Source organism: Palaemon carinicauda, chromosome 24, assembly GCF_036898095.1.
Source record: "Palaemon carinicauda isolate YSFRI2023 chromosome 24, ASM3689809v2, whole genome shotgun sequence".
Lineage (NCBI taxonomy): Eukaryota > Metazoa > Arthropoda > Malacostraca > Decapoda > Palaemonidae > Palaemon > Palaemon carinicauda.
In genome coordinates, this window is record NC_090748.1 from 78,214,428 (window position 1) to 78,226,927 (window position 12,500).

General features: G+C 33.8%; 1 protein-coding gene across 2 annotated transcripts in view; it reads left to right on the forward strand.

Annotated features, from left to right (window-relative positions):
• Nucleotides 1-12,500, forward strand: part of Gcat (Glycine C-acetyltransferase) — a 690,239-nt gene that overhangs the window by 616,022 nt on the left and 61,717 nt on the right. For both annotated transcript variants that reach the window (XM_068347822.1, XM_068347821.1), the window contains 2 exons: nt 9,848-10,071; nt 11,181-11,282. In XM_068347822.1, the coding sequence (XP_068203923.1) occupies nt 9,848-10,071; nt 11,181-11,282 (326 nt within the window). The remainder of the gene's footprint in view (nt 1-9,847; nt 10,072-11,180; nt 11,283-12,500) is intronic.

Consider the following 12,500-nt stretch of genomic DNA (forward strand, 5'->3'; position numbering starts at 1 on the left):
CTGTGTAAAGAGAGAGAGAGAGAGAGAGAGAGAGAGAGAGAGAGAGAGAGAGAGAGAGAGAGAGAGAGAGAGAGAGAGAGAGTTGTAACCGAACACCTAGGGAGCGTCAAGCATACTTGCCCAAAGTGTGATTGATTTGTGTGTGGGATATACGAAATAAAGGGAAAGAAAGTGAGTGTTAAGAGGATAAATCAGATGAATGTTTTTAAAAATAAAGTCTGAAGATTCTCACTTTCCTAAATATACCGCGTAAGAAAAAATACGTCAAAGACTTATTTTACAGTAGGTGTGAAAATAGTCTTGATTCTTCGGTCCAGTGATACTTTGGTGAATGAAGTCATCCAAATTATACATGTAAGTTTGCGCATCGGGTATTGGCAAGATGATAATTTTTGATGGGTGAAAATGGAGTGGGATGATTTAAATTTCATTAGTATTTGAAGTTTTTTACAGTTTAATATAAAAGATCTAATTTAATGTTGTTACCGTTTTAAAAGTATTTTGAGTGTTCATTACTTCTCTTGTAGTTTTATTTTCATGTATCCTTTCCTCACTAGGCTATTTTTCCACACTGAATGCATCTCCTTTTATATAAATGTTTGCTTGTTATGCAACTTGTGCGTAATATTCAGTGAAGTTAAAGAGAATAGTGAAGAGAATGACGCAAGACGAAAATTTGGTATATATTTTCAGAAGGTGTAGCGTATTGGCCATCAGCAAATGGTTAGAATGGTTTGCTATCTGGTCAACGACGATTTTGTGATGTGATGTGAATTGCTGTTTTCCCAAGATTTTGCTATTCATGGCGTACCTTGACATATTTTGGCATACCTGTATCGAAAGCCCTTACCCCAGCATGATTTCGCTTTACTCATATTCATTTTCAGTCTTACATTTCTTTCTCTATTTAAATATTCTATCATCATTTGTGATTCCTCCCATGATTCACTAAATAGCAAAGCTGGGCGCGTCACTCATATGGGGGCATTGCGTCTTGCGTCAGCCTCAATCCGTCTCTCTCTCTCTCTCTCTCTCTCTCTCTCTCTCTCTCTCTCTCTCTCTCTCTCTCTCTCTCTCTCTTTTTTTTTCTCCTAAAATGTAGCTTCATTATTTTCGTATTTTCGCGCTATTGCACCATTGCATCAATTGTGGATACGGTAATCTTAACTAATAAATCTAATTTACGTGAATTATATATATATATATATACTGTATATATATATATATATATATATATATATATATATATATATATATATATATATATATATATATATATATATATATATATATATATGATGGAAAATATAGAATAGTTATATTTCACAATTCACTATTTTTTCATGTTTATATTTGATTTATTTAATAGTTTATTAATTTCTCTTTGATGTTATTTGGATTATTCGATTAAAAGTAAAACTTAGCCTCATCTATTTTTATTTTAATATACTTATTAGTTTTTTAGTTTAGTTGGTTGATTGATTTTATTTCTGTTACTGTATCATAATCATAGTATCACAGTAGTACAGACTTGAACTACAATTTATAAACTATTAGCGTAATAGGGTATAAACTGTATAATAAAGAAATGTAATTATTTAAATAGAAGTAGTTGTTAAGTACGTATGGTAACGCCTCTCTCTCTCTCTCTCTCTCTCTCTCTCTCTCTCTCTCTCTCTCTCTCTCTCTCTCTCTCTCTCTCTCTCTCTCTCTCTCAAAATTTAGTTTTTACTAGAAAAGGAGAAGTTCCATGAAAAATAAAGAATCCAAACCAATTTAAATTGTTATTAAAGCAAGATGATTAAATGATTACATAGAGAGCTTGGCTTTAAGGGGAAAGTGGCGCCATAAGTTATTTGCGACAATATATTTGCACTAACGTCATTGCGACGCTTTTTTTAACTCAGGCGTCATTACCTTAAGCATCGATGAAATGGCCATGGCGCAACTTGTGACGCAAGTGCCCAGGTCTGCTAAATATTTCTATGTCATCTGCAAATCTTTATTTGTTAAGGTATTCCCCATTAATGTTAATTCCTACATTTTCCCACTGTAAATTCTTAAAAACTTCTACTTTAGACATACTGTGAATAATTTAGGAGAGATAGGGTCTCTCAGTCTAACTCCTTTCCAAGACCTACAGATAGACTCAATCTGTAGGTCCTGCTCATTTCTCAATGGGAATTTTCTCACTATCTGTATGTAGCTTTAGGATTGCTGCACTTCCCTTATAGATATCTTCAAGTATTCTAACAGAAAATTAATCTATTCCTTGTATTTCAAGTGCTTTTATTACTCCTGAAGTTTTGACAGAACCAAAAGCTTTCTCAGTCTGTAAATACCATACATATTGGTTTGTCATTAGCTGGTTAATTACCTGGATATAGTTAGTTGTTGAATGCCTGCTTCTAAAGCCTGCTTGCTGTCTTTATGTTCGGCCTAATATGATCTTTGTAAATATTCTATATTTTAGGTAGTAGGTTGGCCAGGGCACCAGCCACCCGTTGAGATATTACTGCTAGAGAGTTATGGGGTCCTTTGACTGGCCAGACAGTAATACACTGGATCCTTCTCTCGGTTACGGTTCATTTTCCGTTTGCTTACATATACAACGAATAGTTTGACCTATTTTGTACATACTCTCCGCTGTCCTCATACAACTGACAACACTAAGACTACCCAACAATTCTTCTTCACCCAAGGGGTTACTGCCAATTTCCTCTAGGTAAGGGTAGGAGAGACTCTTTAGCTATGGTAAGCAGCTCTTCTAGGAGAAGGACACTCCAAAATCAAACCATTGTTCTCTATTCTTGGGTAGTGCCATAGCCTCTGTACCATGGTCTTCCACTGTCTTAGGTTAGAGATCTCTTGCTTAAGGTTACACTCTGGCACACTATTCTATCTAATAGTAAGATGATAAAGCTTTTCCAAGATGTAGTTATAGAGCATTATTGCAGACATTTTGTGTAAAGTTCAGTGAGTTTTACTATTATTAAATCTCCTCCATCATACAGTATTATTAAATCAATTGTTCGGCAATTTACTACTGCTTTTTGATGTTTTTGCCCTGTTAATGGTAGTACCGGTTTAGGTGTTTCGTTATCTTTACTGGCAAAGTTATTTCTTTTATCACTTTTGTATAGCATTGTATAAAAATCCCATGCAATTTTTATCACTCCATCTCTTTTATTGATATTTCCATTGTCATCATTTAAAGCAAACATCTGTTGGCGTCCTGTTCCAAGTCGTCTTGTCATTAATTTGATGCTTCCTCCTTCCTTTAGTGTTCCTTCAATTTTGGTCTGATTGTGTTTACAAATATCTTAGGTTTTTAGTGTGTTTACTATTTCGGATAGTGCTGATAATTCTATATCATCAATTGAATTTCATCTACATTTGCAATATTTTCTTTATTGGGGTTTTGTCTATTCCGATAGTTTTCCTTGATCGTATTTAGGAAGATTTCCACCCATCTTTTTGTGCAGATTTCAATACAAATTTTGTTAAAATACTGTTTATTTATTCTTTACTTTATTTCATCACGTAGCAGGGAATACTGTATATATTTTGTATTGCTAAACTAAACTCATGAGTTTTTTCTTATTGCAGGAGTTTTTTTCTTTATTTATTTATATATATATATATATATATATATATATATATATATATATATATATATATATATATATATATGTGTGTGTGTGTGTGTGTGTGTGTGTATGTATGTACGTATGTTTTATGAGTGCTCTGTGAATGTAAGTTTCTGGGTATCCTTATGAACTTCTAGTTATCTCCCTCTCTCTACTCTGAATATTTTGAACTTGAGAAATGCATCTCATTTTATAAATATTTCAAATTAATATGGTGTGGTGTTAGGACAAAGTTTTTTTATTTGTCGTAAAGTTAGAGTATTTGTTAGGACAGTTAAGCTAGGCAAGCTAGAGAGTATTTGTTGAAACAGTTGAGTCAGGCAAGTTAGAGAGTATTTTTTAAGACAGTTGAGCTAGGCAAGTTAGAGATTATTTGTTATGAAAGTTGAGCTAGGCAAGTCAGAGAATTTTTGTTAAAACAGTTGAGCTAGGCAAGTTAAAGAGTATTTATCAAGACAGTTGAGCCAAGCAAGTTATAGATTATTTGTTAGGACAATTGAACTAAGGAAGTTAGAGAATGTTTGTTAAGACAATTGAACTAAGGAAGTTAGAGATTATCTGTTAAGATGGTTGAGCTAAGCAAGTTAGAGATTATTTGTTAAGACGGTTGAGCTAAGCAAGTTATAGATTATTTGTTAAGATGGTTGAGCTAAGAAAGTTAGAGATTATTTATTAAGATGGTTGAGCTAAGCAAGTTACAGATTATTTGTTAACACAGTCGAGCTGGACAAGTTAGAGATTATTTGTTAAGACAGTTTTGCTAAGCATATTTGAGATTATTTGTTAAGACAGTTGAGCTAAGCAAGTTAGAGATTATTTGTTAAGACAATTGAGCTAAGCAAGTTAGAGATTATTTGTTAAGACAATTAGGCTAGGCAAGTTATAGATTATTTGTTAAGACAGTCGAGCTAAGCAAGTTATAGATTATTTGTTAAGACAGTTGAGCTAAGCAAGTTATAGATAATTTGTTAAGATGATTGAGCTAAGCAAGTTTAGAGATTATTTTTTAAGACAGTTGAGCTAAGCAAGTTAGAGATTATTTGTTAAGACGATTGACTTAAGCAAGTCATAAATTATTTGTTAAGACAGTTGAGCTGAGCAAGTCATAGATTATTTGTTAAGACAGTTGAGCTGAGCAAGTTAGAGATTATTTGTTAAGACGGTTGAGCTAAGCAAGTTTTAGATTATTTGTTAAGACGGTTGAGCTAAGCAAGTTTTAGATTATTTGTTAAGACGGTTGAGCTAAGCAAGTTAGAGATTATTTGTTAAGACGGTTGAGCTAAGCAAGTTTTAGATTATTTGTTAAGACGGTTGAGCTAAGCAAGTTTTAGATTATTGTTAAGACGGTTGAGCTAAGCAAGTTATAGATTATTTGTTAAGACAGTTGAGCTAAGCAAGTTTTAGATTATTTGTTAGGACAATTGAGCTAAGGAAATTGGAGAGTATTTGTTCAGACACTTTAGCTAAGCAAGTTAAAGAGTATTTGTTAAGACAATTGAGCTAAGCAACCTACAGATTATTTGTTAAGACAATTGAGCTAAGGAAGTTAGAAAATATTTATTAACACAGTTGACCCAAGCAAGAGATTATTTGTTAAGACAGTTGAGCCAAGCAAGTTAGAGATCATTTGTTAAGACAATTGAGCTAAGCAAGTTATAGATTATTTGTTAAGACAATTGAGATAAGGAAGTTGGAGAGTAATTGTTAAGACAGGTTTGCTAAGCAAGTCAGAGAGTATTTAAGACAGTTTAGCTAAGCAAGTTAGAGATTATATGCTAAGACAGTTGAGCTTAGCAAGTTGAAGAGTATATGTTAATAAAGTTGAGATAAGTAAGTTAGATATTATATGATATGACAGTCGAGCTAAGCAAGTTAGAGTGTATTTGCTAAGACAATTGAGCTAAGCAAGTTAGAGATTATTTCTTAAGACAGTTTAGCGAAGCAAGTTAGAGATTATTTGTTAAGACAGTTGAGCTAAGTATGTTAGAGATTATTTGTTAAGACAGTTGAGCTAAGCAAGTTAGAGGTTATTTATTAAGACAGTCGAATTAAGCAAGTTTGAGATTATTTGTTAAGACAGTTGAGCTAAGCAAATTATAGATTATTTGTTAAGACAATCGAGCTAAGCAAATTATAGATTATTTGTTAAGACTGTTGAGCTAAGCAAGTTAGAGATTATTTGTTAAGACAGTCGAGCTAAGCAAGTTAGAGATTATTTGTTAAGACAGTCGAGCTAAGCATGTTAGAGATTATTTGTTAAGACAGTCGAGCTAAGCATGTCAGAGATTATTTGTTAAGACAGTTGAGCTAAGCAAGTTAGAGATTATTTGTTAAGACAGTTGAGCTAAGCATGTTAGAGATTATTTGTCAAGACAGTCGAGCTAAGCAAGTTAGAGGTTATTTATTAAGACAGTCGAATTAAGCAAGTTTGAGATTATTTGTTAAGACAGTTGAGCTAAGCATGTTAGAGATTATTTGTTAAGACAGTTGAGCTAAGCATGTTAGAGATTATTTGTTAAGACAGTTGAGCTAAGCATGTTAGAGATTATTTGTTAAGACAGTTGAGCTAAGCAAATTAGAGATTATTTGTCAAGACAGTCGAGCTAAGCAAACTAGAGGTTATTTATTAAGACAGTCGAGTTATGCAAATTTGAGATTATTTGTTAAGACAGTCGAGCCAAGCAAACTAGAGGTTATTTATTAAGACAGTCGAGTTATGCAAATTTGAGATTATTTGTTAAGACAGTTGAGCTAAGCAAGTCAGAGATTATATGTTAAGACAGTCGAGCTAAGCAAATTAAAAATTATTTGTTATGACAGTCGAGCTAAGCAAGTTAGAGATTATTTGTTAAGACAATTGAGCTAAGCATATTAGAGATTATTTGTTAAGACAATTGAGCTAAGCAAGTTACAGATTATTTGTTAAGACAGTCAAGCTAAGCATATCAGAGATTATTTGTTAAGCCAGTCGAGCTAAGCAATTTAGAGATTATTTGTTAAGACAGTCGAGCTAAGCAAATTAGAGATTATTTGTGAAGACAGTCAAGCTAAGCAAGTTAGAGATTATTTGTTAAGACAGTTGAGCTAGGCAAAGTAGAGATTATTTGTAAAGACAGTTGAGCTAAGCATGTTAGAGATTATTTGTTAAGACAGTTGAGCTAAGCATGTTAGTGATTATTTGTTAAGACAGTTGAGCTAAGCATGTTAGAGATTAATTGTTAAGACAGTTGAGCTTAGCATGTTAGAGATTATTTGTTAAGACAGTTGAGCTAAGCATGTTAGAGATTAATTGTTAAGACAGTTGAGCTAGGCAAAGTAGAGATTATTTGTTAAGACAGTTGAGCTAGGAAAAGTAGAGATTATTTGTTAAGACAGTTGAGCTAGGCAAAGTAGAGATTATTTGTTAAGACAGTTGAGCTAGGCAAAGTAGAGATTATTTGTTAAGACAGTTGAGCTAGGCAAAGTAGAGATTATTTGTTATGACAGTTGAGCTAAGCAAATTAGAGATTATTTGTTAAGACAGTTGAGCTAAGCATGTCAGAGATTATTTGTTAAGACAGTTGAGCTAAGCATGTTAGAGATTATTTGTTAAGACAGTTGAGCTAAGCATGTTAGAGATTATTTGTTAAGACAGTTGAGCTAAGCATGTTAGAGATTATTTGTTAAGACAGTTGAGCTAACCAAGTTAGAGATTATTTGTTAAGACAGTTGATCTAAGCATGTTAGAGATTATTTGTTAAGACAGTTGAGCTAACCAAGATAGAGATTATTTGTTAAGACAGTTGAGCTAAGCATGTTAGAGATTATTTGTTAAGACAGTTGAGCTAGGCAAAGTAGAGATTATTTGTTAAGACAGTTGAGCTAGGCAAAGTAGAGATTATTTGTTAAGACAGTTGAGCTAAGCATGTTAGTGATTATTTGTTATGACAGTTGAGCTAAGCATGTTAGAGATTATTTGTTAAGACAGTTGAGCTAAGCAAGTTAGAGATTATTTGTTAAGACAGTTGAGCTAGGCAAAGTAGAGATTATTTGTTAAGACAGTTGAGCTAAGCATGTTAGTGATTATTTGTTATGACAGTTGAGCTAGGCAAAGTAGAGATTATTTGTTAAGACAGTTGAGCTAAGCATGTTAGTGATTATTTGTTATGACAGTTGAGCTAAGCATGTTAGAGATTATTTGTTAAGACAGTTGAGCTAAGCATGTTAGAGATTATTTGTTAAGACAGTTGAGCTAACCAAGTTAGAGATTATTTGTTAAGACAGTTGAGCTAAGCATGTTAGAGATTATTTGTTAAGACAGTTGAGCTAAGCATGTTAGAGATTATTTGTTAAGACAGTTGAGCTAAGCATGTTAGAGATTATTTGTTAAGACAGTTGAGCTAACCAAGTTAGAGATTATTTGTTAAGACAGTTGAGCTAAGCATGTTAGAGATTATTTGTTAAGACAGTTGAGCTAACCAAGATAGAGATTATTTGTTAAGACAGTTGAGCTAAGCATGTTAGAGATTATTTGTTAAGACAGTTGAGCTAAGCAAGTTAGAGATTATTTGTTAAGACAGTTGAGCTAGGCAAAGTAGATTATTTGTTAAGACAGTTGAGCTAAGCATGTTAGTGATTATTTGTTATGACAGTTGAGCTAGGCAAAGTAGAGATTATTTGTTAAGACAGTTGAGCTAAGCATGTTGGTGATTATTTGTTATGACAGTTGAGCTAAGCATGTTAGAGATTATTTGTTAAGACAGTTGAGCTAAGCATGTTAGAGATTATTTGTTAAGACAGTTGAGCTAACCAAGTTAGAGATTATTTGTTATGACAGTTGAGCTAAGCATGTTAGAGATTATTTGTTAAGACAGTTGAGCTAAGCATGTTAGAGATTATTTGTTAAGACAGTTGAGCTAACCAAGTTAGAGATTATTTGTTAAGACAGTTGAGCTAAGCATGTTAGAGATTATTTGTTAAGACAGTTGAGCTAACCAAGATAGAGATTATTTGTTAAGACAGTTGAGCTAAGCATGTTAGAGATTATTTGTTAAGACAGTTGAGCTAGGCAAAGTAGAGATTATTTGTTAAGACAGTTGAGCTAAGCATGTTAGTGATTATTTGTTATGACAGTTGAGCTAAGCATGTTAGAGATTATTTGTTAAGACAGTTGAGCTAAGCATGTTAGAGATTATTTGTTAAGACAGTTGAGCTAAGCAAGTTAGAGATTATTTGTTAAGACAGTTGAGCTAAGCATGTTAGTGATTATTTGTTATGACAGTTGAGCTAAGCATGTTAGAGATTATTTGTTAAGACAGTTGAGCTAAGCATGTTAGAGATTATTTGTTAAGACAGTTGAGCTAAGCAAGTTAGAGATTATTTGTTAAGACAGTCGTGCTAAGCAAGGTAGAGATTATTTGATAAGACTGTTGAGCTAAGCAAGTTATAGATTATTTGTTAAGACAGTTGAGCTAAGCATGTTAGAGATTATTTGTTAAGACAGTTGAGCTAAGCAAGTTAGAGATTATTTGTTAAGACAGTTGAGCTAAGCATGTTAGTGATTATTTGTTATGACAGTTGAGCTAAGCATGTTAGAGATTATTTGTTAAGACAGTTGAGCTAAGCATGTTAGAGATTATTTGTTAAGACAGTTGAGCTAAGCAAGTTAGAGATTATTTGTTAAGACAGTCGTGCTAAGCAAGGTAGAGATTATTTGATAAGACTGTTGAGCTAAGCAAGTTAGAGATTATTTGTTAAGACAGTTAAGCTATGCAAATACGGTATTGGATAATGTTTTTTTCTATTTTTCCATTCTTAATTTTTGTTAGTTCTAATTTTATCGCCAAATATAAATAATAAATTTTCTTTCAAAAGCATTGACCGTGTAACTATGTAAAAGTTAATGTTCCCATATGGTGGAACAGTGTAGAACATTTATAAGATACTTTAACCTTCTCTGATATCCTTACATTAGCCTATATATTCAATAAAAAGGGTTTTTGACCTATCGTGTCATTTTTGTGGGATTACGTCAATTATTATTTATTGTGGCACAATATTTATTTAAACCAGTCATGTCCAACGTTTTGTAATGTTTCCACGATTGTCTAATAGTCACACGTGTAGATAGTATACATTATCTGCACGAGATGCTTTTCCGTTCTAAAAAAAGTTTGCTTTCTTATATTTTTATATTTTATTACATTTCTTTGTCACAGGAGCTGCTTGTCTGAGAAGCTGCACCAACCCTATTGGTGTTCGTTCCAGCCATGCAGTTGCCGCCTGCAAGGATATCCTGGAAGGAGAACTGGAAGGGATCAGAGTAGCTGGAACTTGGAAAACGGAACGTGTGATTACTTCCAAACAAGCTGTCTCAATCAAGGTCAAAGGGCAGTCTGCAAGCATCCTTAATTTCTGTTCTAATAATTATTTAGGTTTATCGGTAAGTGATCCAATTATGAAACTACTTTGGTTATGATTCATTTGAAATTAGAAAATATCCTTTGTTATTAATCTCATGTCATTGTAGTATTCGTTGTTTAGATATAATTTCAGTAAAATTGTGGCCTGGTGTTAGCGTCCTTGCCTGGTGATTGCCAGAATGGGGTTCGAGTCCCTCTCAAACTCATTAGTTCCTTTGTTCGCTGTAACCTCACCTTCCTTGTGAGTCAAGGAAGGGATGTTTGGGGGAGCCTATAGGTCTATCTGCTGAGTCCTCAGCAGCCATTACCTGGTCCTCCTTGGGTGGAGAGTGGGCTTGGGCACTGATCATAATTGTAATATGGTCAGGCTCTAGGACATTGTCCTGCTTGATAGGTAAATGTCACTGTCTCTTGCCTCTGCCATTCATAAGCGTCCTTTAAACTCTCTCTCTCTCTCTCTCTCTCTCTCTCTCTCTCTCTCTCTCTCTCTCTCTCTCTCTCTCTCTCTACCTTTGTAATTCTTTCATTTTTATCTTTTTCTTAATTCACGTGAAAATCGTAAACATGGATTTATATCCAACAATGCTTTGATTATATCACCTAAATAGAATTTAACCTGGGGTAAATATCAGCTTTCATGTCTTCCACAGCTGTTGCTCTCTTGTATAACATAGGATATCTATGCATTGCTCTTTAAAATTGAAATGGCAGCTATGTAGCAGTTATAATTTTGATAATCACATTTTCTTTGAATAAATTCACCCAGGCTGTTTTTTACTGCATGCCTTAAAGATATTTATTTAAGCACGTAAAGGTAAAGGTGTCGGGTTTCATTTCCAGTTTCATCAGGATAGTTTCTCGCCAGAACGTCAGCCGGGCAAGCCCAACACCTCACTGTGGTACCTAACTACAGCAGTGGCCTCCCTAGTAAACAGCTTAAAAGTCACAATCCCGGGCTGGGATCGATCTGCTGTCATACGAATGCTAGGCATACACGTTACCACTGTACTAGCCAATATTTAATTTTTTTAATGAACGATTTTTTTTCCTTCCAGTGAGAAAGGGAGAAACCATCGGCCTGAAATACTTTGGTATTGTCAAGTAAAAGGAAAACTTTCTCATATTGCAGAGCCATCCAGAAGTGATCCAGGCAGGAAAAGATGCTCTTGATAGATATGGCGCTGGGCTGTCGTCAGTCAGGTTTATCTGTGGAACACAAGATATTCATACAGTAAGAGAAGCTTTTCTTCGTATGACTTACCGTATAGAGCATAGCTCACCTGCTCCCAACAAATAATATGCAGGATTGTAAGAACTGGTGTTTGGTTGTGCATAGTCAGAAGGATTACGTTTTTGTATTTGTTTTTCACCTTTCGAAAAATGTTTAGATTAATTATGATTATTATTCTTATGTCGCCAAATGTTTTTCCCCATGCAAGTAAAATTCCTATTTTTCATTGTTATCAGTTGCCATTGTTTTTTTTTAAACATCTTTTACTCAGTGATGAATTGTAACGTTCTTAGAAATGTTAACGATTTGTTTTTCTTTTGTCTTTATTCAGTAACACTAAGTAATTTAGGGAAGGCGATGCCCACTCATCTTCATGTTAAACAGAGTATATATAGCTAAATATAACGTACGACAAACCCACATTAGACATATAGGACTGCTTGGGTACTATGCTTGAGGATTTATGCAATGCAATTGTTCAGTGGCCACTTTCATCTTGGGAAGAATAGAAGAGACAATTTAACCATGATAAGCAGCTCTTCTAGGAGGAGGACACTACAAAATCAAACTATTGTTCTCTAGTCTTGGGCAGTGCCATAGCTTCTGTATCATGGTCTTCCACTTTCTTGGGTTAGACTTCTCTTGCTTGAGGGTACATTCAGGCTTGCTGTTCTATCTTGTTTCTCTTCCTATTTTTTTTTTTAATTTAATAGTTTATATATGAAATATATAATTTAATGTTGTTACTGTTCTTAAAATATTTCATTTTGATTGTTCATTAATTCCCTTGTGATTTGTTTATTTCCTTGTTTCTTTTCCTCACTGGGTTATATAGTCCTGTTGAAGCCCTTGGGCTTACAGGGTATAGCATCCTGCTTTTTCCAACTAGGCTCTAGCTTAGCTTATACTACTAATAATAATAATTAATAATTAATAATTAATAATTAATTATTGATAATTGATAATTAATAATTGATGATAATTTGGATCATATGGAAGCCCGGCACTGGTTCCACGGAGCTTATTTAGCAGTAAGGTGCAACTAGGGGGAAATCCCGCTATTGCATCGTGAAATAAATGAGGTTGGATACCGAGATGGAAGGTGATGGGAACAGAGGTAAAGTAGAAGGCTTTAAAGTGGGTGTCGACAGGGGCTGAAGGGATGCAGCAAAGATTAAATAATGTAGTAATGTTTACAGTGCATTAATTTTTCTCACC